The 26,361-nt window shown below is 39.5% G+C and overlaps 1 protein-coding gene across 1 annotated transcript in view; it reads right to left on the reverse strand.

The window, feature by feature from the left end:
- The window catches only part of DENND5A (DENN domain containing 5A), a 62,504-nt gene that overhangs the window by 15,036 nt on the left and 21,107 nt on the right, over positions 1-26,361 (reverse strand). The window contains exons 5-15 of the mRNA XM_008644872.2: positions 22,560-22,747; positions 13,472-13,789; positions 11,910-12,125; positions 10,770-11,004; positions 10,215-10,365; positions 9,495-9,588; positions 6,351-6,472; positions 4,722-4,884; positions 3,803-3,907; positions 1,502-1,586; positions 126-210 (exon numbers count right to left, since the gene is read on the reverse strand). Coding sequence (XP_008643094.2) covers positions 126-210; positions 1,502-1,586; positions 3,803-3,907; positions 4,722-4,884; positions 6,351-6,472; positions 9,495-9,588; positions 10,215-10,365; positions 10,770-11,004; positions 11,910-12,125; positions 13,472-13,789; positions 22,560-22,747 — 1,762 coding nt within the window. The remainder of the gene's footprint in view (positions 1-125; positions 211-1,501; positions 1,587-3,802; positions 3,908-4,721; positions 4,885-6,350; positions 6,473-9,494; positions 9,589-10,214; positions 10,366-10,769; positions 11,005-11,909; positions 12,126-13,471; positions 13,790-22,559; positions 22,748-26,361) is intronic.

The raw sequence follows: 26,361 nt of genomic DNA on the forward strand, positions 1-26,361 counted from the left end.
GTTCCTTCCCCACAGCCCCCTCCTGCTGCATGAAACACAAGCTTTTCTGCATGGTGCACAGCATACACAGAAACAAGTGTGCAAATCTCAGGGGGTTTCTGGGTTGTGTGACACTTCAAACTCACCTCATATCCTGGATGAGAGAGATTCTAAGAGGTGACATGGCTGGACTTGTATCAGACTTTCGCCTTTCTGAATCAAGAAGTATTCCTAGATTCAGAAGAAAACAGTTTCTTGTTAGCAGAAATCCATCTAAAGATTTTTAAACCAATATAAAAAAGAAGGTGAATTAACACCAATTTGCACACCTGTATTACTGGTGACTCTGTGAAGACACTGTACTGTATTTCCACTCCAAATGACATGAAAATCTAATATGCTACACAGATGGTTATACAGATCAGCACACACTGAGCACCAACACATTAATGAGCTTAGATTCAGCTGAAATTGGTACGACATCAAATGGCTTAAGACATACAATAATCAAGCATTATTTTCTAAACACTACCCTGTTTTCTTGCTGTGTAGTAACACTGACTGCCACTGTTGACACCAGAAAACAGTTTTATATAGGTTGTACTCAGTACACCACACATCCTGTGCTTACTGAGCTATTACTTTGCACACTCCTGTAACACCACTACTTTTTAAATACATTTTGAGGTTTTCAAGCAATATTGTTACTCTTATCCTTCAAATTCCACTCCAGAATGAAGTTATATGAACTAAGTGGCATTCAGGAGACCTTAAAATTTCCAAATCTATGGTTTTGATTGCTTACAGGATCTTGTGCATGTTACTAATGCTCATCTCTTTGCTTACAGCAGCTTCAAATAAAAAATAAAAGGCACCCACTGCCTCCCCCAAACCTATTGTTCTCTACAATCCTATGCCCCCGCCTGACACAAGAATTACTGTTTAAAAATTACATTAATAATCCTAGAAACATATTATCAGTAGATCTTATGTGCAATATTACTTCTACTGCAACACTTGATGTAACAAAAATTAAAATATATTTCTTCAGTTTATGTTTTTAACAATAAGCCTCCTGTTCAGTTGTTTTTCAAGCCATAATGTAAAACCTCAGGGTGTACAGCACAATTTTATGTGCTTACACTTGTTTTCCACCCCCACCCATAACATCATTTGCCCTGGCAGTCATGCAGGGCCTGTGTGTCACATGGAGGATGATGGACCAGAGCAATCCATTTTAAAGCCTATCTCTGAGGCATCAGCTGTTTCCAGTTCCTGACTACCATGGTAGTCAGGTCCCAGACCCAAACAAGTAGGCTCAATACAAACCAGTTTATTTTTCATAAAATATATTGAGACAACACACCAGGCCCGTATTAAACTTGTAGCAGCCACAACACTTGATTCAGTTCTACTGAGTGAAGGGTATTTCCAAGGGAAAAAAACTCTGCATGATGTAAATCTGCAGGCAGCTCTTATTCACTGCTTTTAATCATCTTCTTCCAGCAGATGCCAATCTTACCTGAGGTACTGAAGCTGCCTGATGTGGTTCTTCTCTGTCTGTTTTCTAGGTAATGTAACAGATGAGACCACAAAGCAGACTTTCCCTAAAATTAAAAAATATTAGTTAAGGAAATCACTACCAGCTGAATAAAAAAGTTTAAATCATCATTGAAAGTATCAGCCATGACAAAAACTTGCTTTAAAGATGTTTCTCCCTATAAACTCGATGGTAAAAACCAAAAATAAGACAAGTTGGAGGTGCTTGGGAGCTGTAAAGAGGCTGAGAAGGAAAAGCCAGAGTCAGACTATTGGGATCTAATGATTCTGGTAACAGGAAAAAGTTAATGGAACTTCTTTCCTCATAGTTCATTACCATGACAAGAAAACATTCCAAGGCTTGTAAAACACTGTGTACAAGTGGAGTTTGAAATCTGAGACTGTAACCTGTCCTGTGTGTCTCTCCCTGCCTGCCTCTCCAGCAGTGAAATGCCAAGAGACATGGAGCCAGCCTGAGCAAGACATACCCAGGCCAAGTCCTGCTCCCCTCAGGATAATTCAGGGCTACAGATAAAAGCTGCCCATTTTTAGAATCTCAAAAGATTCCCCTCAATTTCATCAGGCAAAGCACCTGGACAATCACAAACACAGTAAGATATCCCAAAACATAAGCAGGACAGTGAAAGTTTATCAGCAAAAATACCCCAGTTCTACACATTGTAAAGCCAACTTAAAAGTTAGAATTTGGGATGTAGTATTTAGGTCAAGATAAATCCATTAATGATGTTAAAAGGTGCATCTTGCTCATTATGTTGCTTTCTTAAACCCCTGGTGGCTTAAAGCAGAGAGCAAGAAAATCTTTCACTGGGAAACTATAAAGATTCTTGGATTCGCCATAAAATATTTCACATAATAAACCAAAAGATTGCAAACCTGCAGAAAAGCAGCAGTAAGCAAACAGGGGCTCTCCAGCACAGCAACTGGAATTACTTACAGATAATAAGTATTACTTACCATCTTCCTAAATTATTGTATTAACCTGATCCCAGTAAAGATCTAGCAACTCTGCATTTCAGAAAAGCTGTCATATCACAAGGCCATATTTTTATTTACAGCTTTGCAGAAAGAAACCATGACTGTAAAGCAAGTTGTCAATTCTGCACTATCAATTTCATCTAAAATTATCTAAGTGCCCTCCCAGAGGTGCAGTAATGACGGTTTATCTTTACATTCATTTTTTTTAAAAACTGTATTTAAAAATCTCTAAGCACTTCCATCCTATAGTTCCCTACAGTTGACATAAAGAACTATTAACCATGAGGGATTATTCCAGAAGTGGCATGCCTCCAGAAGAATAAATCCTAGAGTGTCTGTAACATCTGTGCTGACAGAAATCTATTAAAAATATGCATTCAGTGGTGAGGATATGAAAATCCATTGTGTTTTGTGTGTACCTGACAGATCCAACATGGAAAGCCAAAACTGCAAGTCTTATGATAAACAGATAAAAAAGAGCATGAAAAAATCAACCAGCAAAGAGTTACATCCAAAACTGTCCTTCTCCCAATAAACACACACATGCACACACAGTCTAGTGCTCAGCAACCAGCTGCCATGGCAAGGAGAACTGCAACAGATCACAGAAAAGCAGCAACAAAGGATCCTGCAGCAAACTGATGTCAACAACCATGATGAACGTGAGAACTCATGCAGTGTCTGCCCGCTCCTTCACCACCGTGGAACTCTCCTTTAACTTCACCAAATAGCAATGATGATGCAAGCTGGATCTATAAGGGGAAGGAAGACAGCCTAAGGAAAGCAGTGGGACAGAGAATGGGCAAGGGAATAACCAAGGCCTTCTGAAAGTCCAGACTACTTCAGTCATTAGATCCTACATCACAACTCCCCTGCATTGCTCGGGACAACGGAAGGCATGGATTCCCTCTGCACGTGGAAAAATCAGTAGGTAGCTAATGTAGGACTACTGGGGTTCATCAGCAGGGAGGAGGTAAAAGCAGGGATTGGTGGAAGGAAAGCCATCCTCATTACTATGGTCAGTTGAGAAAGAAGAGTCTCCCCTGGCTCGTTATTGAAAAGTAAAATAAAATCGATGTATGAAACAGCAGGCTTTTGCATATTTCATAAAGGCCAGAGCACACAGAGAACTGGTGGTGCTTTTTTATTCTTTATTTTCTTAAGCTCTGGATCATACTATGAGATACACTGCACTTCCTCCATCAGGCCTCTGTTCTATTCCAGCACTCTATTTATTCCACCATTCAGCACTGTTTGCTAACATCTGCAATCAATCCAAAGCATTAACCTTATGAAGGGTTGGCCGTCTGGTGGTCTGAAAGGCCCAAATCTGGGTTGAAGCAGAGTATACTGATGCTCTGTCTTCTAAGACGAAAGCAGTACAGCTTCTATCCTAAGTGATATACAAGAGGGAAGGGAGAGAATCACATGATAAATCTTCACATAGAAAACTGTTGTATAGTTTGAAGGAGAGCAGATTTAAACACTGGTGTTTGGGTGCTGGGAACAGAGATACTGGATTACAGTTGTCTGGATCATGAACATATATTCTTAAAAAAAAAAGAAGTTATAATCTTCTCCATCCTTGCTACTCCTTTGTACAAGGGAGGAGTAAAGTTGGTAAAGGCCCTCCAAACTCCATCTTGTCCCACAAGTGACTCCAAATAGAAGAGCACAACAAACAATTATTAATTTCATACAAAACCCCAACACCTCTAGCTAGTGATCTCATAATCATAATTTAAGTACTACTACATCACTCAGGAAGAACCAAAACAGCAAGACTTTTACTTTGAAGTATTAAATTATTCTTCAGGAAAACAATTCCCTCCTCCCACTGACAGCACCTTTAGGATATGCTGCCTTGTAGCCTATGCAACTTCATTAACAAAAATATTAAGAACACAGCAACGATTTTTTACCATCCTATTTAAAAAACCCACCAATCCAAATGAAAACCCCAGGTTAAATGGAGAGTCTTCCAAGAAGCCATCTGTGGAACACATCTACAGGTACACTTGCACATATCCCACAACATGGAGACAGACGGGGGGCACAAACTGACATAAAAAGGACTGGGGGACACACGAGTATTTTAACACATCTACAGACACACTAAAGGTGTCCTCTGAAGGCAGAGAGAGGAAGAGCATAACACAACTTCAGGAAAGTGTGCTCTGCAATGTACAGGAATATTTATTCCTCACCTGTTTGACTTGCAGACCGTGGCTCCATATCCTTTCTAAGAGGTCACACAGACTGGCTATCAGAGTGTTCTCTTCCACTCCTGTGATATTCACTTCACCATGACCAAGCTCCACAGCTTCTCGACCCATTTTCTCAACCAACATCCTCTTAGTCTCAAAAAAGACAAAGCAAAAGAGAACTAAGTCTCTCCCAGGAATTTCCAAGATCACTTCCACTTGTTAAACAACAAGGAAGCACATGATAACAAAGATTTGGCAGTATAACTGGCTGTGCTGATATTTCTGGCACTAGTGCAGAATTGCTGTTCTTTTATCCCCGGTTTTCAAGCCAGGACAGCACCAGTGCTGATCTTCTGTTTTCTCAAAAAGGGTTTGCAAATGGGTACATCATCCTCCACAGAGTAATCCCAACAAAGGGCACAGCAGGTGACACATTGACAAGCTGGGTGCCCAGCAGCAAGGCCAAGAAAACACAGGTCTTGGGTGGTTTTGAAGCCTGGTAAGTGCTGGATGCCCTCCCCAAGAGCTGGGCACTTTGTCCACCTCCTCCCAGGGGAGGTGAATGAGCCCAAGTGCTTCCAAGTAGCACGGGTATGTCATTCCTGGGAGATGCTGTTCTGCCAGAAGGACATTTAGATTAAACCAAACCCATTCTGGAGTGCACCTCTTGAGCTTCCCCAGGAGCCACAATCTCCTAAATTGTGCACAATTTCATACTGGTCAACAAAGCTTTCACCAGCTCTTAAAGTGCAGTCTTCCAGTCCTATTATATTCATCATACAGCCAACTGGAGGAAAAAATGGTGAGGGAATCAGTTCCACTCATCTCTTACACATTTTTTCATCTTTGTCCCTATTCTAGACTCGCTTTCAAATGAGTAATACTCCCTTAAGCACCTCTGCACCGTCTTGGTTGAGATGAAGTCCAAGTTAGTCCCTAGCTGCTTCTCCCCCTCACTCCAGCAATTTCTCACTGTGAAAGAGCCAAGTCTATCTTCAAGAATTTTCACCACCTAATGAACCCCTGTTAAGGGATGAGGATTATTTGGACAGTTCCATAAAGTGACATCAGAAGTATAAGCACATATGAAATAGAGTTTTATAAAAAGTTGTAGATAATTGCTATAGTACCTCCACTGACTTCAGGCAAGAATGTGTCTATTTCATAATTATTCTCCTTGCTGTATTTTTATAAACATTAACATTTATTTCAGATTAATATGTTGTCAAACATATACTGGTGAAGTATGTCTACAAATTAATGCCAAATTTCTTTGTTCAGTGCTTAAAAACTTACACCTCAGAAATGTATTAATTCCTTTAGTTATGAGAAAAGCTGTTGTATTTTCACCACAACCCTCTATTTGGACTATTCACTCCTGTTGAATAGTAGTACTGTCTCAGTTATAACTGAAATGAGCTGTAATAGACTTGGGCAGCGGGATGGTAAAGACCCTTCAGAATATTCAATCTCTATCATAAATCTGCTTGATAAAGTTTCTGCTCTTTGCAGAATTTCTGAATACATTCTCTCTTCATTAATTTCTCACCACCATGCAAAAATCCTTACAGGGATAAAGCAGAAACAGATGGTAGAAAAGTGGGGGGGTGGGGGGGGGGGAAAAAAAAGCATTCCTTCAACAGGCCTTCGACAAACTTCCAGTTTGTTTGTGCAATTACTGACGGAGAGAGGTTAGAGAGTTTGGGCTGCCGAATGGTGCTGCCCAGATTCCTGGCTTCTTGGATGTACTTCTGGATTGGGGAAGAAAATGGACAAACACAGAAAAAAGTGTAAGTGAGACTCCTTGGCCAAGAGAAAAGGGTAAACTTATGTTTATAACACACACCACTGGAGTGAGGAGGAAAGGATCACATCCTCTTTCAGAAAAAGCCACTTTTTATATCCAGCATTATTTAGGGCTGAGACACTTGAAGTACTATTTCTCCAGAGGTCAAATCCCCATTTATATAGTCTATACAGTATGAGAACACACGTTGCTGTATTACAAAAACACAACACAAACTGCCAAGGATATTTAGATGCATAGAGATTCAACTACTCCCTCCACCACTGACAATTGTCTTCTTATTTTTTCATTTAAATGAAAATTTGCAAAAACTACCCAGACCAAGACTATTCAAGTGGCAGACTGGTCTATGTGGGGACTGCAAGCAAACTTTGCTCTTTCAGGAAGCAGCTGCAAAATGCAAATTATAACAACATCTCTCAGCTGTGAACCAGCTGCATTTTTCAGGAAAATAATTTCCTGAACCCACTCTACTCGAAAGAGCTCTTCTGCTCCTATTACTGCCATCAAGGAGTTGCCATTGTTTTCACCCCAGAGACAAGAGTGATATAACAAGTATTTTGGAAGTCAGGTGATCACTGGTTGATTGGGGCACAGCTAACTGAGAATTAGTGACAGAGAGAAAGTCCTCTACAGGCACTGATGGAATACTCAGGGTTAGTACATAGTTCAAATTAACAGGAAACCTCTCTAGCTTACACTGAAATAATGACCAACTGAGATGTCAATGAATAGATTTGTCAAACATGACAGAGAGGGAAAACTCCACCTTCTCCACTGGCCTTGCACTAAAGAGCTATGATATATACATTTAATTATGCATCTTTATCCAGAACTATGATTACAGTCATATTGTGCATTGGACATACCAGATAATGCTCTGACACAGATTTTATAGAGGGCATGAAGGGCCAATCATGCTGGTCCCAGTCTAAACATAACTGCAACTGAAGCTCTGACATGGAAAAGTCCAGGTGCTGGCAGGATAAGGTGGTAGCAAAAAGCCAAGCAGATATAAAGTGAAAGTGGTAAGCACATATGAAGTAATAAAAGCAAGCATGCAAAACAGAAAAAGAAAAGAGTGAAGACATAATACAATGCAGAACTCCCAAGCATTCAACATAAAAATAAATTCGTAAGTAATGAATCTGAAAGGAAAAAAGAAAAGATGGTGTTAAATCAGTGGATTGGTGTAAACTCTGCCCTCCACTGGGCACTAATGTTTGCAATTGTCAAAAGTCTCAACTGCACAGATTTTTGTTGGCTGCCACAAAGCTTCCATTTGTTTAAAACTCCCAACGCTGCAGTTTGACACCTCCTGCCCAGCCTGACCCCAGGGTTCATCTCAGAAGAGCTCCCTCCCCACTCTCAAATTTACTGTGGAAATCTGAGGTTCACCCAGGAGAAGGGGTCAGCATTCAGTCACCATTATGTCATCAAAAAGGTATAGCACAAACCCCTAAAACACCAGCACCACTACCACAGGCACTTGGTGCCCCCAGCTGAGCATGTATTTCAAAATATTTATTCCTCAGAAATTATTTGCCTTTTGCAACAAAATAACTCCTGTAGGAAATGAGCTTGTGAGGAATCAGTTAAAAAACAAAACAAACAAAAAACCCCAGAGACCAGAGGTAGAGTTTTGCCTTTCTAATTACTTAAGTGATAGCTCAGAAGTTTACATGCTTTAACAACTGTGTTGTTTAGCACAATAATGAGGTTAGAAATCTACTATTCATTTCTGTTACTTCTAAGTAAAAAGCACTTTAGAGTTATCTGAGCATATGGAACATGTCAAAGCCAGAAACTACTCGTAGAGGTATTTTATTATGCAGACATTTTTCTGTTACATGGTTATGGATGACAGAGATGACAGTATAATTCAACAAAATTTTAACAAACCAATAAGTAAATTCCAGAAATCAGTACACTATGAAGGCAATTAAATTCATCACTACCATAAAAGAACAAACTGAACAAACACACTTGTGTTTCACAACACTATCCGAACAGACACAAGACTACTACTACTATAAAATTCAAAATTAAGCTTTTCTAAGGATATTTAACAAGGCAAGAGAATATTGTTTTCAATTAACAACGTGCACGTAAACAAAAGCAAAACTTTGGGGTTACTAAATAAACAAAAAAACTCTAATATTTTGAGCCACTGTTCTTGGAATTACCCATAAATCAACACCTGGTGTTAACAGTGTGCAGTCTGTACCATACGAATCAGAAACTGTACTGAAATTAGTTCACCCAGATCTTTCAAAACCACTTCACCACAAAGAATAACTGTGTCAGCTGCAGGAGCAGTGGTGAGAGATGTTTCAGTTCAGAAGGTGAGTAAATCAGCATCAGACTGTGCTGTGTAAAAGCAGGCAGACACAAACGTGACAGTATGGAGGGGCTTCACATTCTCACCTTAGCAATGAGGCTGTCTGTCAGTTTGTCACCTTAAGACTTTTTTTATGGTCTACAGAAGACACTTAGGCAACTCCAAAAGGCAGTGCTCCTGATTTTAGGATGAAATTAATGCCTCTCTAGAGGTGGGTATCTTTCCTCCATCAAATACACAAAAGAAGCACAGGATGACTAAGTTATTTAGAGATGGGAAATAGATGGCTGAAAACTATTAATTCCCCTCTTCCCACTCATCCCCTTTAACAGAAAAAAAAAAAAAACCAGAACAAGTTGAAATCATGTGATTATATTTTCAGAGAACTCTCCTGTATGTGGGATGAAATAATTTTGTCCTGAGAGGGGGCAAAAAAATGACATAACTCTTATAATAAGAAAACTAAGTATTTTTGGTCTGCTACCTCATTTGTATTAAACACACTTAAGGGAGAGCAGACATGAACTGCAAGTAACTGTCTAGATATTTCATAAAGGTTGCAGAGTGTTTTTCAGGCCATTAGGAAAGAAAAAGAATCAGATCTCTAGAGCTGAGCAATTTTCACCTCTCTCTGGTCATTGTCCAGACGCAGGTGCTCTGTGTGCTGCTTCTGTCTGTCCTTCCGCCTCCACTGAGCAGGAGCGTTCCTCTTTGTCCACCTACACATGGGGGAATATCATTAACCAAATGTCAGGAGTCAGGTGAAGGTCAGAGGCAGTAAGAGGTTTCCAGTTTAGTCTATACTGAACATGTCGACATCAATTACATCAGCCAAACTGCAGCTGCAAATACACACAAAGAATCTCTGGAGAAGAATCCAGTATCGGGCAACCAAAATATTTTAGAGTATTAGATCACATACACTTGGTTTTTATTTTTCCTTTTTTTTTTTTTTTTACAATTCCAGGGACAATTTAAGCCTTGCCTCTCCTCCTTCAAAGTTTTTATAAGAAAATACCCTAAAATATTTGCTAGCTCCTACATGAGATCAAATAAGGGGATCTGCTTTTATATTGACAATAATTATAAGTAACTCAAAACACATCAACTATCATCTCAAACAGAAGATGGCTGTCTTAAGTAAATTTGCTTCAAGAAGCCTAGACTTGAAAAAAAACCCCAGACATAGCAACAACCCCACCCCACACATCTCACCCACATCATCTGATCTGCTCCCACTTGAAAAAAACAAACCCAAAACTGACTTTGTTTTCTAATATCTCTGCCTTAGTGCCATTCTGTAGATCTTGCCAAGATTCAGCACCTGTTGTCTTAGCTTACTCACTTGTTGCTTGCTGGGCCAGTGGATAAAACGTCAGACTGAAGCTTAGGAAAAAATCCAAGCTCATATTTCCCTTGTCCAATTTTCATGTCCAGCAAGTGTGGGTGAACTGCAGTGTGATCTATTTTTGCCAGCCTTAATTCAATAGATTTCTCTGAAATAGTAAGTTAATATTTTTAAAGGTGTTTTAATCAGACATACCTATAATCACGTATCTTCAATTAAAAGCAGATGTCAAATTAAAGGAAGAGGTGGAAGGTTCTTACTGATCAAAGAATGCCACCAAAAGGAGAAAAATGTTTATCTTCCTAAGCTCAAACATCTTTCACACACAGAGAGTGCAGGAACACGCTGAGTTGTACTTTACATTAATTTCATTTCACATCTCAACTTCATAGCAAACATTTAGTCCCCAACTTAAGCTCTACAGCTCTGCTATTTTGATCTTTTTTTTTTTTTTGAGGTTTCAATGCATGAATCATTACTTAATGTAATGTTTACAGCAAACAGCACTGACCAGTTGCACTAATTGTCAAGCAAGTGCCTCGTGGCTCTTACCAGCCTCATCAATGGTTGTGCACTTTTGATACATAGATGTGCGCAGAGTCGGAGTCCTGACATTCAGCAGCCTAATTTTATCCACCCTAGAATCAAAAACTCTCAAAACAGGGTCTTTGTCATCTTCATCATGGCACATAATCTTGTTGTCAATAAAGGATGCAAACATTTGGGTCTCCAGGAATCTCGAGAGGAAAGGCAAGTAAGGTTCAGGCTGATCGGACAAGAAAGAAGCCTAAGACACAAGAAGAGATAAAGTCTTTGGGGGTCTGCAAAGAGAGAGAGAGACACATCCACCAGAAGCACCAATTTTTCTGATCAAGGACATATGAGAGTGCTTTGGTGCCACTTAAAGCCTGGTTTTAATATGCACATCAATTCCATCCCCAAAACAGGCAGTCTATATGAAATTTTCAGCATCGGGACAATCACTTAGTATATAGCACAATAATTAGTACACTGTGATTTTGGCATTTCTTTCATCTGCTACAAATTTCGAGAGAATCCCAGCAAACCACACCAACAGTACTGCAGGTGTGCACATTTGGTACTTCTGGCTGGGCTCACAGCTTGTGAAGTTGTTGGGAATCTTTTCATACAGTTTGGTGGGAATCAGATGAGTGTTTTAGCAGACAGTGCTGCAACATCATCCTCACCCATGTGAACTCTCCCACAGACAAATACCTCATCTCCAGCAAAGAAAACAGTGCAAAATACTATGTTTCTCTACAAAAGAGCTAGGAATACATTTGGTACACATGTACATAAGCATTATTTGGGGTCACGACTTCATTCATTAACATTTTTGGCAATTCCTCTGGTTAAAAGGCAGTTTCCACCAGTAATATTTAACCTTTCTGTAGAGGTTAGCCCTAAAGTGAGGCTTTCTAAGCTATTTTTCTCGAGCAAGCTGTATTTTTCTACAGGATCCTTAAAAGAGTATCTTTATCTCTCCAAGTTTGTATTTGTATATATTTTTCTACATAATATCTAAGACATGACTTTTTTTGGGAACACTGAAATTTAAGGAAGAAATTACCATTTTGACAGCACTGTTTTCCATTTGATGGCCCACTATACAAAGCCTCATGTTTGAACACTGTTTCACCTCTTATGTTGACCTATCTTATTACAACTTACTTTATCAAAGTTTTGCATCTGCTCTCTGTTTGTAAACCAGGATTCCTTGTCCTGACTGGGCTGAATGACAAACACTTCATAATCTGCAAACATTTGTGTGAAGCGGTTGGCAAAAACTTCCCGAATCTGAATGTTCAGCTGGTAAATCTTGAATTCTTCTTCATCACACTGAATTTTAAGATCTTTTTTGCTACTGGTCTCCTCTCGCACCTCCAGCTGAAAAAGGAAGGGAAAACACAAATAATTTGTATTGATGCTTTGTCAGGTATTCCAGGCATACAAGATTTTAATCTGCCATTCAGCTGCTACTCTTCAAGTCAACATTTCAATAGGGAAAAAATATTTCCTGTTTCAACCATTGCAATAAAACAGCAAAATCAAAAAAAAATCTAGACAGAAACCTTTGCCTAGAGAATTTTAGTTTTCATAATAAACCAAAACTTACTTCAGTGCTGTTTGCACTGGAGATGTTTTAAATTTTAAAAGGGTAAATAACAACCACATATATGCCCATGCATGTCACAGACTTAATTTACTTTCTTTTACCCTTCAATCACCTGCATAGGCTTTTTAGAGGATCTTACTACCCCTAAAAACTTGCATATTAGGCAAATCCATACCTGGTGTCAAACAAGTCCAGGTTTAGTACTGTTAAATACAGAGCAGCTTTCAAATGAAGACAGAAATGCACAGTAACAAGAAGCTGTGCATGTCTAGTAGTCAATTCCCTGTAGCCTAAGCCCTTAGCAGTGTAACTCACAATTCACCACTACACATCTCAGAGCAATCTTTAAGAAAAGAAAATGCATTTTCAGTTAAGATGTAGGCTAAATTTTATGAAAAAAGCAGTAAGATTGAGATATTCAATTCATAGGGGGAGAAAAAAAAAAAATCACCAACATTGACAGCCTTCATTCCACAAAGGCTCAAAAAACCCACAGGGGTCTTTCAGGTAGTATATTTTATGCACAAAGGGCCACAATTTAGTTTTTGTTTCACAATTCTTACCACTCAAAAATCCAAATCAGGGTCACCATGAGCTGTGCATGTCCACTTGCTGGGAATGAGACACTCGTGCACTGTACAGCGCTAACCAGAAAAAAGCATCACAGTATCCCTATGGCAAATATATTACATAGGAGCAAAATTATATATAAATTCTACATAGAATGAAAAAGATATCTATAGAACCCAAGACTGGATGGAAACTTCAGGACTATCTAGATGTCAATTTTAGCCGCATAAGTCATTAAAAAGTGGTGCCAATTTAGAGTAGATCTTAAAACCAAAAACAAACAAGGCGAAGTGCTATTTTTAAATACATTATCTTGGCAAAGAAACACTTGGAAAATAGCAAAGGTTTTCCTAGATGCTGCAGGGTTAAATCCCATTCCCTCTCTTCCCTAAGCTTGTCCTTGTCTCTACAGGTGTTCACAAGCTTTGTGAACAGGCTGACAGAAAGTTCTTCCTAGTGAAGACAGACAAACAGCATCTTTGGACCATGACTTGAGACCATCTGCCACTGCAGGACCAGAGAGAGTGCAGATCATTTCATATCTTACCTTTTCTAGACTCACACCTGTTCTTTTAACAAGTGCTTGGAGTCTTGCAATAGTCTCATTTTCCTTTAGCAGCTCATAGGAATTCAGAGGTGATCCTGCTATGTTCCCATTTCTTTTATCAGAAACCAGGTCACATGCTCTGAGGCTCTTCATCTTGGAGGCACTTTCACTGCAGTGCAGGTTTCCCTCAGGTGGAATTCCAAAAGCCATCAATATCTCTGAAATTTCCTGAATGAACTCAAGTTTATTTGGAAACTGGGGTAGGTCTTCTGGCAGCTCGATGAAATGGTTGTCTACATCCACAAAGCACAGGTTAGCCTGGGATTTAATTTAGAACAGGACACCATTACAACATCACTAAGCACATTATTAATCTTTGGGATTTGTGCTTATTTAAAGATTCAAATGCATTTGCATATGTTTGCTTATTTTGTAAGACAGACTTGCCCCAAATATAACTGAACTGGTTGGTTGGCTTTGAAGAATACAACACAAGACTTGTAATTCCAGATCTTTTAAGGAGGTAGCTGAGAAAGAAGACTCATTTTAAAGATATTTGCTATGTACGAAATAGATTATAACATAAATTAGGTACATATGTGTGACTTTAGTCATACATGTACAGCTAAATTTTAACTACAGGATATCTGCAATTCTATTTTTGACATGTTTTTATGTAAGCAGGTGACTGCCTGTTGCTAAGATTATCAGTCCACTTCTCTAAAAGATTTAGCAAATTCCAATCTAAAAGGTGCGCTGATACTGCAAAAGTGCAACGAAGTTTTCTCTTTTTTTGTAAGCAACCTGACAACTAAGGCAATTCTTTGAATGAACAAGTTCGTTTCCAAGGGGAAAAATGAAACTAACTAGTTTCCATTCTGTTTCTCTGTTCCAACCTCCAACTGCTTTACAACCAAAAAGGACCAAGCTGGGGCAAAGAAAAAGAGAAGAAAAACCACCTATGTGGCTTCCACAGCAAGATCAAAAGAAGCTCTGCATCTTTCAAGGTTTACCTCACTCTTCATTTGGCAAGGGGGAAGGTTCCTCTTTTGGCTTCTGCATTACAAAATCTGTATCTAATGGTTTCAAGACATTACATAACTACACACATCACAGCAAGAACCCAAATCATGTGTGAAATCCGCCTGGCAAGTTAAGAACAGAGAAGTAACTTTGCTCTTCTCTAGAAGCATTTCAGTTTTTCCTCACTGCAGAATTAACATGGACTGTCACTATTCTGTTTAACTTTCTCTATACAAAATTCACTCAGATTATGGGGTACTTTCAACATAAATGCATTGCATTATTCTAGGAGCCACACCTGAACTCAGGTCACACTACAGCTTTGCAGCAAAAATATTTATCAGGTCTATGAGAACTAACAGATCTCCAGTTATTTCCAGTATATTTACTATGATTCAGTAAGTGCAGAAGGATGGAAGTACCACCACAATCTAATTGGAAAGAAAGAATTAGAAGAGTTCAACCTCACACAGAATGAATGGTGAATGATCCCAGAAATCAGAGCCACAAACAGTAAGGATAAAGGAGTTCTGGTAGGAATTTGCTGGGGGACTGACTACAGGTAGACTAGAATAAGCTCTGCCTGTCAAGACCTGTCCCATTAAAGTAAACTGTTGTGAAAACATACATTTAGCACTTGTGACAGGTTTCTACAAAACAGAGTTAGGGTGTCAATTGTCCTTAAAACACAAATATCTTATTGAGCTTCAACATTTAAATTGAAAAAAGAATTCTTAAAGCAGAACTCTACTGGACATACTGCACTAGCTTGCATAGTACTAGTCCAATTCATGCTCTGCTACATTACCCATAGTTACAAAGGCAAGCTTCACTCCAGTTCTCTATTTCCTAATGTTATATCATTTTAATGTGGGGATTGATTTCTTATGCTCAAAGGAATGCATATAAAACAGTTTAATATGTCTTGTATAGGTTTGTTACTGGAAATTAAATCACAAATTGAACTAGGTGTTGCAAAAGAATCCAAGGTCAATGAGGAGAATTAACACATTGATTCTCAAACAGTTTCTAGTGCACCTTAGAAAAAGTTTTACTTTTTATGCAGGGCAGGTGTGATTGCTGAAATTTCCCTAATATCAGCACTGCTCCAAGGCAGCAGATGGTGTGTGTGCCCACCAAGCAAGGCAGCCATGGCTGGGCTGGGAATGCACTCTGTGTGCTCCTGGTTCCCATTCAGACAAGCACTCAAAGGGGCATCGTGTGCACAACAATTCTCGTTGCTTCAAGCAAGCACCTGAATTCAGGAGCTTCAGGACTCCCACTATACCCATGGCTCTGTGACAATCAGAAGTCAAGTCAGCTGGTATTTGTCAGAAACACTGTAAGCACTTCAAGACAGGAGAGAAATAAAGCTTTGAAATCAAGCACAATGCCTACCAATCAGTGCTGAGAGAGAAACAAAAAGCATTGAATTTGCCTCAAGCAGTCTGCAAAATGGCAAGACAGACTCAATAAGAAACTCTTCAAACAGTTTAATTGTATTACTTCCTTTTACAACTTTCTTTAATTGATGCCATTCAACTTTCCTTCCTTTTTGGATCAGATTCTGCAAAAAACATCACTCTTGGTTAATAAGCTTGGTTGTACCCACAAAGCACTTGGCCAAAAAGGAATCAAACATTAACCTCACCAATGCAGAAATTCTCATCTTCCCACTGAAATGAAACTTCTTGCCAATGGAAGAAAAAGCCAAATTTAATGCTTGCTAAAATTGCGTATAAATATCTGGGCTAACACCTGGTTAATTCTTCCAATAGGTGAATTTCCCTTCTGCAGGGTTCCTCTCTAAGAGCAATACACACAATTTAAACACTCTGAGCTACTAATCGTGCAACTTGTTATTACATCTCCCAGAAACTGGCCTGTATGGAAACATTAAAGTCAGTGTGCAGCAATACTCTATTTAGAGTGTAAAGAATATTTTCAGGGACACTTTGTAGTTATCTAGTGCCTGGTTAACAACACATAAAATAAGAGGACTACCCAGAGCAGCATAAGCAAAGCTTCCATACACAACTTTAGCCTCTCTTAACTCAGGGAAGCTGAGGTCATCCTCAAGAACTGCATACACACTTCTGAAAAGGCCATGTTCATCAGGGAAACATGGGAACCTGTTTCCCTGGCAATGGCAAAAACATCTCACTGCACAAGCCCTTCCAGAGGTACCAAAACAACATTTTTCTGTAAAAATGAAATCTGAAATAAATAGACCACCAGGAGCAGACATCAGAACAGTAAATATCACTATGTTGCTACACTATAGATCCAACAGAATGGAATACCAGCAAGGATAGAGGGGTCCCCTCCTTAAAAACTAAGAAAAATTACAATGCACTTATTATTTATGAAATCATGGTCATCCAAAGCATTTTGCATGCTAGGAACTGGGCAAGTAAAATAGAGGAGAATAAAGCAGAAAAATAAAGGAGTTCTTTGGCCACAAGGGTTTAGTTATTTTGTCTCTGGAGGCAGCACAGTTGAGTGGGCTGTGAACAGCTGACAGTTCTGTATGTGGATACACAGAGTATTATTTTACGAACACAACACTAAAATGACATAAAGACAAGATACTTGGCAACATGTGTAAGGGATATAACTGAAAGAGCATCCTTAAGTTAGTTGCTTGGTACTTTAGGTCTCTAGAACAGTCAAATATTCTTTTAGTTGTTGCTCAGATATCAGTCTTCTGATCAAAAGAAAACCCCAAAACAATTACACACCACTTCACTTCAATAGCAGATTGTCACAAGAGAGGACACATTACATCATCTACAATAAAATGTTCTCCTGAGACACTACACTATGGAACAAGGATGTCACATCCTAATTTTAAAACCTGTCCTTCCCATAAACTTTTATCATACCAAGTAACAGGGTGTCCAGGTGAAAGTCTTACAAACCTCAGAAATATGGATCTAAGCAAATAAGTGTGCATCTATCTGCTGCCAGTGCCTGGTTCCTTGAAGCCAACAGCACCACTTTCCATGGGGTTAGTGGGGTCTGGACTACACCCACCCATTCCAAAGCTGAAGGACAATTGCAATTGTTCAGTTTGACCTCAAGGACAATAAGAGCCAAACCCCACACAGATCTAGCAGGGCCTGCATCAAGCCCATATCCTTCCTTTCAGCTCTGTTCAAAAGCACAGAAGGAAATGATTTAGGTTCTGCTTGAATATGGCACTGAAAGACTAAACCCTATTCATCTACAACCTGTACAGTCTTTGTGCATTTGGCCCAACCTTGCAAATGACCGCCCACTTCACACAACACACAGAGAACACGGATGCACAGCTTTAGACACACATGGCTGACTTGTGGGAAGTGTGTCTACAGTGGTCCTGAATTCTGAAGGATGCTCTTGTGCCACTCCTGCAAGCATATGGTGACCTTTGGCACTTATTCTCAGCACTGCTGTGCTTCATGCCAACCCAGAATTTGTGACTGAGAACAGCTTACAGCTCAAAGCCATTGCAGCTTTCAGGAGCCCCCCAGGTAGCTGTTCACACTGGAGTACAAGAAAATATAAAACTGAGGTCTGTCAATAAATTTGCAGTACTATCAAAGATCAGACTACCAGCAGGTAGCCTGAGAATGCATACAAAGCAGTGATTATCTTTAAATAATTATCTTGGTCTAACGTGTTAGCATCAGGATGAAAAAAAGCTTCTCAGGAGACCTTTCCTATCTTCTGAAACAACATACAAAAATAAAAACCCACAGAATTTGTTCAGGTTTAGCATTGAATCATATCCTTTTAACAGTTGAAATAAAAACACTGAGAATATATATAATCTGTTTTATACTAGCAGAGAAAATGCATTTTAGGTTTTAAAGTCTTTAAACTCTTCTAAAAAGGAAAAGCTATTGCCCAAGACCCTTGGGACCACTTCATTAAAAACAGGCTTTTTAACGAGATACTACTTTGTTTGATTTCACCAGTGCTGGAAACTCAGCATTGCTTATTTCCGCTGAAAATAATTTCAATTTCTACCATTCTCCTAAATTAGAGGGGCAAGATACACATGCAAATCCTGCAGCATGAAATGGTCTGGATTAACTTGCTCATTTAAACTGTATTTCTATAGCACTGCAGAAGTTCGTTTAGAAGGAAATGCGAAGACACATCAAAAAAACCAATCTTACTTTAGTACTTGCTAGGTTCGTGATCTGCGAATAAGCTGCTAAAACCACTTCTACTGATCAGTTTCACTGATAAACAAACCACACTTTTGCCAGCAACACCTGGAACAGCTACCTGTCCTTCTCTTCCCCTCTGACACCTGTAGCACCTTATCCTAGCACGGCTTCTCCAATGCCCTCCCCTTCTTTTCTGGGTTCCTCACAAGCCTCTGATGCAGCTGCCAGGGAAACCACAAGGATGCTCATGCACACACAGAGCCCTCAGCAAAGCAGCAACACCTATGAGAACAAGCACTCTACTGCTGACATGCACAAGAAGCTCAACTCCACACCAAACCTCAGCATTTCCTACTTTTACTGGGCTACAGAGAGTCAGGTCTTCAGGGCATTTGTGGTCTTCAATGAATTCTCCATCAGGAACTGTTTTCTGATGTTCCCAAGGGATAACCTAAAATTGAATTTTGTACTAACACAACTTTTTTGTTGAAGATTTTAATAATCATCTGCCACAAGCATGAATTTCTAGGCTACAGCTGGGTTTCCATGCTCATATGGTAAAAGCATTCCCTGGAAGCACCAGATGTGACCCAAATATGGGAGGCTGCCACCAAAACAAGCCTTATGTGTGCAAGACTTACACCAAACCAAACCTAACTGAGTTGGGACAGACTGTATTTTCACATTATTAGCCTAATAGTATTAGCCTAAAACACTTTGAGCAAGACAAATTAGTCTTTTTCAAACTTCATTATAAAAGCACAATGAAGAAGTCTATACTGAGGTATCCATGCTGTGCTAGACAGCAGTATTCTTTTCTTCCACAATGCCCTTCAACTGAGAAGCACTAACTAGATTTTCTCTCAAAGCTCACCTCTTTGGCCCCTGCCTAAATCAGATATTGCTTTCTTTAACAGCAGCTGTCCCACACATCCATGTAAATAGATTAGGAACAGAAATGCAGCTTAGGCAGTTTCAATACAAAGAAAAAAATTTTTTGGCAGAACTCAGAATAAATTACCACACAGATCAGCTCTTTGTACACCCTTTGTGATAAGTGAGGAAAATTCTGATATCAGGAGCCTACAGGAGTTCCTCATATAACCCTGATGAGTTCATAAAGATTGATATACATTCCAAACTTTAGAGATAAGCAATGTTAATATCCCCTCTGATACCGATGATAAATTTGTCCTTATTGAAGTACAAATAATGGAATCTATATGCCCTCTTCTACTGTTCTACAATAGCACATTATTCACATTCCTTGGCAGTTTTTGTTTGTTCTTCTATGGGGGTTTGCTTGGGTTTCTTTTTTGGTTAGCTGGGTTTTTTTAAGCAAACTCCCTACCATGAAAACCTCAATAGTGAGCTCCTGTTCTTCCCAGTCTACTTAACCTCTTGAATAAACAAATCTATTGGTATAGGATAACTTTATAGTTATTCACTAAGAGACTGTTGACTCCAGTCTGTTTCTGTGCCATAGCTACATCTCCAGCCTGCAATGCAAAGGACTTCAACAGCTCACCAGAAACCTTACCCAGAACCAAGGGGATTTCTCCGACTAAGTCAAACTCAACCTGTACAAAGTTTTAAAAGCTCACTCTTCAAATAAGTAAGAGAAAAGCTGAAGCTTCAGGACAAGGAAGTCTTGCAGCAAATTCCACCACATGGGCACATTGCTGCTGCTTTCTGTCCTGTCTGTCCTCCCCTCCCAGACAATTCTTATCTCTGTAAGATACTATCAAAAATCTACTCCTCCACCCTCATAAAAGGCTACCTGTAAAACAAAATGCAAATTGAGGTGTCAGATTACTTTTTAATAGTACTTGGATTTCATTTCAAACATCTAAAAATAGATCAACTGCCTTACTTTAAATCTCCAAAATAAGCTGATAAATCTCTTCAAAAACTATTTACCTTTTAAATAATTGAAGAATCTATTTGAAATTAAAATAGGTTCATTTATTTGGACGTATTACAGCAATTTTAAAATGAGGAAGTTCTTTACAAAAGGAGGACAGTCTTTCAGAAGCTTGTGGTAACAGTGAAAACATCCATGGTGCATATTAACATGCATATCCACACATGCATTTTATTTCATCAGCTATTCTCTCTAAAAAGTGTACTAACCATATTAATTAGGCCTGTCAGTACAGCCAAAATTCTGAAAAAATAGTAAACCAAAGCAATAGACTGTTGTTTTCATGGCAAGAACATACAATACTCTGTTATTAATTATGCCAGTGGGGGGAAAAAAAAAAAAGAGGGAGACAATAAAGAAATCAAGATATTAAACAGTTTAGTTTTCATAGAAAAAAAATAACACAGTTTGAAAAAAAAAAAAGTTTTACTTTGAACTTGCCAGAGAAGCTTGTGGTAACAGTGAAAACATCCATGGTGCATATTAACATGCATATCCACACATGCATTTTATTTCATCAGCTATTCTCTCTAAAAAGTGTACTAACCATATTAATTAGGCCTGTCAGTACAGCCAAAATTCTGAAAAAATAGTAAACCAAAGCAATAGACTGTTGTTTTCATGGCAAGAACATACAATACTCTGTTATTAATTATGCCAGTGGGGGGAAAAAAAAAAAAGAGGGAGACAATAAAGAAATCAAGATATTAAACAGTTTAGTTTTCATAGAAAAAAAATAACACAGTTTGAAAAAAAAAAAAAGTTTTACTTTGAACTTGCCAGGAAAAACAAATGAAAACTACCAGCATATGGATTTGAGAAAAAGAGCAATGTTGGCATGGAGACCAGACTGGAGGTTCACAAAAATATCTTGTCTTTAATTTCACGCAGCTTTTTTAAAAAGGAAGGGTTTTTTGTGTCAAGCTATGCTGCAGCACTGCCTGATAATGAAAACAAAAACCACCACCACAAAACCCTGTGCCTGCCACGCTTCTGCTTTCCCAGAAATGCAAATGGTAATAGAAGAAAACCCACAGTCAGAGAAAAAGGCAGAGGTTAGAGAATTCTACCAGGGCCAGTAAGTAGGGTGTTTCCCATGATTTACACAGTTCCTCCCCTGCAAAGTTACACCTACAAGTAAGCAGGGGCCAGACATTTCCTCTGCTGCCTTGGGCAGTGCTCACCTTAGGCACCTTTGGTCCCCTGATCCTCACAACCAGCTCTTAAACTCTCTTGGCGCATCCCTACAAGGGGTGTTTGTGAAGTGAACAGGGGGACAAAATAAATAAAAACAACCTCTAAGCAGTCTAGACATAGTCCCAGCCCCATGTATGAGTTGCAGAACCTTTACAGACCATTTCCTTCTCCTTTACACAGGGGCTGCTGCTCCCAGGGCCCCTCAGCACTACCCCAGCAAGGAGAAGTTTACTCAAGAACACGCTGACGTTTTGCTGCAGACTGAAGCAGGCGTGCTAGGAGAAAATCTGAAATGGTTTTGTGCAGACACCTGTGGCAGGCTGGGTCCATGCAAGCCAACCTCAAGGGAGAAATCCAGTGCAGGGAAACCCAGCCTAATCCCACAGAGCCAGGAACCAGAAGAGTGCTGACGTCAGTCGAGTTCTGCTCACTCACCACCACAACCTTTTGGCCACAGCTGGGGAATTCACACTGCACTTCCTTGCACTTCCTAGCATTAGGAGGCTAATTTTTGCAGCACAAAAATGTTCCTTCTGTAACTCCAGTGCATCAATTCCTGTAAAATTACAGTTGAATTCTATCAGAGCATACAATTTCAAGAGCAGGGGTCTATCTATTTCACCGGATTTTTGTCAGCATCTCCAAGAAATAAAGACCTATCCCAAACCAGAGCCAGCAAGAACTTGACAATGGCTGTTAGAATTTGTACTTGTGTTTTGGCTCATTTCTTACTTCCCTCACAGTCATGGACAACATTTAATCAATCAAGACAAGCTCCTCTCACCTCTTGAGGAAGTTCCAGCTTAGACCTATCATCCAGTCCATTAGAGTGCAAGCCCATGAGGTAAGGGACAGGAGCATCTAGAAAATGAAGGAGGGATGCTGGAAGGATAGGAACATACACATGCTGCCACTGAAATGGAAACATTAGTGCTGTGATGGTCTCTGCCACTGTCATCAGCCTCTGATAATCTGAAAAAGAACAAGAAAATTAAAATTTTTTTCACAAATACTTTTAAGTAAATGAATTTAAATTAAAGAAATGAAAACTTGCTTGAGAACAGAAACCACAAAACCCAGTACTAGCTGAGTGGCATCATAATGAAAACCCAGACCTGCACACCCAGCACATTTTGCTGAAACAACAAAGAGAGCTGAACCCAAAGTAGGTCATTCGACAAGTCATATGGAAATGAGCAAATTGAGCCTTAATGCATGCTAAGTCACTTTCTGCTACCTATACCAGGGTCACCAGGAACACCAGTTTGAATACAGAAGCAGTACTGTAATCAGCTAAGAAGCACGTCAGAAATAATTTCTTTTCTCTGTGCTCAGGGCTTTCTATGGAAGCCTTGGATGAAACCCAAGGCATCTGGTATCTCTCAGATAAACATTTTTTAAAGGAGTGTTTAAATGTCTATAAAGCATGCTGTATAGCAGCCAACCCAACAGTGTGACTGAAATAACTATGCAGAAAATGAAAAGGATCGGCTTCCTTTAGCCTTTGCAGTGTACGACCAAAGCCTCAGTTCAATGTAAAAACAACTCATGTCCTCCTAGAGCTCAGGAGCAGTGTTAAATGTCCTGTGCAACACACTAAGAGATCTTTTTATTTAGCACTTGTGGCTAGAGCAGTTCACACTGCTGGGCCAGCATCTCACCCTCCTCATCTGTAACTACAGAGTCATCTCTAAGGGTTTTTGAAATCCTATAAAAGGGAAGGCAACACCAGATGTGTGTTCCAATACAGCTGCTGAAACACCCTGACTGCTTTCCAGCTGCCAGGCTGGAAAGGGTATAAAACACACACACAACCAGGGCAATTCCTACCTTCAGTCGGGCTATAAATATAGCACAAGCTGGAGACATAAGATGCCTTTTCATGATACTGCAACAATATCCACTTCCAGCCAGGAAAGGGGAGGGAATAGGAGGAAGGCAAAAAGTCAGTAAGTAACCTTCATTAGGGTGTGGGGTATGTATGCCTTCTCCTTTCATGTTCATAAAACTACAGACACTGTGGAACTGGAAAAGACACTTGAATGGACAGGCTCAGGTGCTGAGGTTTCTGAAGCTGTATACGATGTCACAGAGGGCAGATGAAAACCACAAGAATAACATTTATTCTAAACACTCTAGAGTTAAGCTTAACTGTGCACTTCCCAAGGCTATGGCTTTGATTCTATCCTTTAGCCAGCCTCCATTCAGACTTCAAACAGCAGAAGAAAAAGGGCCAAGAAATTCAATTCCTGACATTTGTGATTAACTTTGGTTGGGGACCAAGTTGCAGAGTTTGGGGTCTGCAAAGAGCCCCACAACCCAACAGGAACCCAGCAAAGGTTTTGCTAACATCACTTGCAATTCTGCAACTTAGGCTTTTGATTTTTAATTTTCATATCAAGCTGAGCTGGTGGAAAAGGTTATTGCATGGACCTACCTGTCACTGCCTCACAGCAGACCTACAAAGGAGGAGCCTTAAACCAAAACAGAGGAGAACAGCTTACACAGGCCACAGTTTTTGCCAAAAGTTTATTTGGACTGAAACACCAATGAACATCACCAGCAACACTCTCCTATTCTGCCTGGACACCAGCTTCTGCCTACAGATCTACGTATGGGTTTGCAGCTTTAATCACAGCCTGACTGCAAAGAAGTGATGAATTAATGATAAGCTTTGGGAAGAAGAAGATTTTATTCCATATCCTATCTTCTTCAGTTTTAAAAGGAACTTTAAATGTAGCCATAGATACACAAACATTCCAGCTGGTTTGCATTCAGCTTGTTTATCTCCAAGAACAAGCCTTAGAATAGAAACAGTGTTTTCCTACTACACAAAACCCCCTGTCTAATCCTGCTGGATGATTTAAATACGACTTCCCCCGCTGTCATTAAGCTAACTTCAGTATTAGCCTTTCAAATTAATTACAAAGTAACATCAATAGTTCAGAATTTCTATCCACTGGGCAGCCATCCTGCCACGGAGCTATCTGCAAATGCAGCTCTCTGATGCTGGATATTCACATGGCTTAAGCTATTCCCAACTATTTGGCCTGCCCAGTTGCAGCCTGCAAGTAACAGTGACTGCATTCTGCTGTTGGCAAAAGGCAAGAAGCCTGCAAATATAAACCCAAATAACTCCTATGTTTTCTTAAGTTATACCTATCCTGAGAGGGTACGGAGGGGTTTTTGGGTTTAAAGAGGCAAGCAGCACAGCTCTCGTACCAAAGAACTACAGAAGATTTAAAAATAACAACAACAAAAAGATTAAAAGAGCAAAGAAGTGTTTCAGCAGTGCTGTTGCTCTTGTCCTTGAAACCAATGTGCTTTTTCTGGTGTCAACAATACGATCTCCTAGCCTTGTATTGTACACAAGCACTGGTAGGGAAATAATGACATATGACTAGGGCACTGTTAGATGGGAAAGTGCTTGACTGATTACTGTGCAAGGAAAAGAAAATCCACTATTTTTTTAATAAGGCTACTTAAGAACACAGAAGAAGCATGATCTGTTATTCTAACCAATTGCTATAGATAAAATACATTATCTCTAAAAGTGTGTATGAGAAATTACACAGTAGTATTTATCTGTAAAAGATTTTTAAAAAAAAAGAAATTGAGATGTTCTGTGCCTGGAAAAAGAGGAACAGGATGGGAAGAAGGTGGCAGCTCTAAGAACCATAATTCCACCTCTGCATTTTCACATTCTACCAGAGAGAAGTCTGTCAAGTGCCTACAGAAATCCTCTGACTCAGCCAAATGTAAAACAATTACATGATCACATTTTGGAACATTTTTTCCTTTTAATCTTCCTACTTCATGGATCACAGTGAAATACTGTTGCATTTGTCAAGTAACACACAAGCAACTTAAAAAAACCCTGTAACTGCAGTAAGAACCAACTGTGGTTAGTAGAAACAGTGGGGTGAAGCATCTCCTATCCTGTGTCTGACAAGGGGATTCAAGCAGCAAGGTTCCTAAATCAGTGGAGGCATAACAAGAAAGTGTCCTATGTAAGAGATCAGAGTTAGGCAGCACAGGAATAATACTACAAAGAAATGAAACTAATACTTTATATACTTTATAAATTTATAATTTTAAACAACTGAAACAAAGACGGGCAGGAGAGATTCAAAGACAAAGCAGAAAAAAACCCCCATATTTGTACTGTAAAATGGCAGCAGACAGCTGCCACCCAGAAAATAAAACTGTCCAAGATCATGGTCTGTGGCAGCAGTGCATTACATTTCTCCTTTTTTTGTTTTGAGCTGTTTAGAAAAATCACCTCCAAGCAGATTTCACAGCTGTCTTAACTCAGTACACACTTTTCAGAAGAGCTCTAGGTGCTCTCTGAGATAAGGAATAAGTCTATTTCTCAGTTACAAGAGTAACATAAATTGCAAGAATGCAAACCAGCTCCCACAGAATATCTGGCAAGGGCACTTCCCACAGGCCTCCAACACCACTGACTCTTTCCAGAGTTCCTCAGCACTGGCTCAGCACTTGCAGCAGCCTCAGATTCTTCCCTCTCTTACAGGCACTTCATGCCTTTAACAGTTTTCCAAATGGTAGACAGGTCTCTCAACAGG

Source organism: Corvus brachyrhynchos, unplaced genomic scaffold (genome assembly GCF_000691975.1).
Source record: "Corvus brachyrhynchos isolate BGI_N302 unplaced genomic scaffold, ASM69197v1 scaffold542, whole genome shotgun sequence".
In the NCBI taxonomy this organism is placed as follows: Eukaryota; Metazoa; Chordata; class Aves; order Passeriformes; family Corvidae; genus Corvus; species Corvus brachyrhynchos.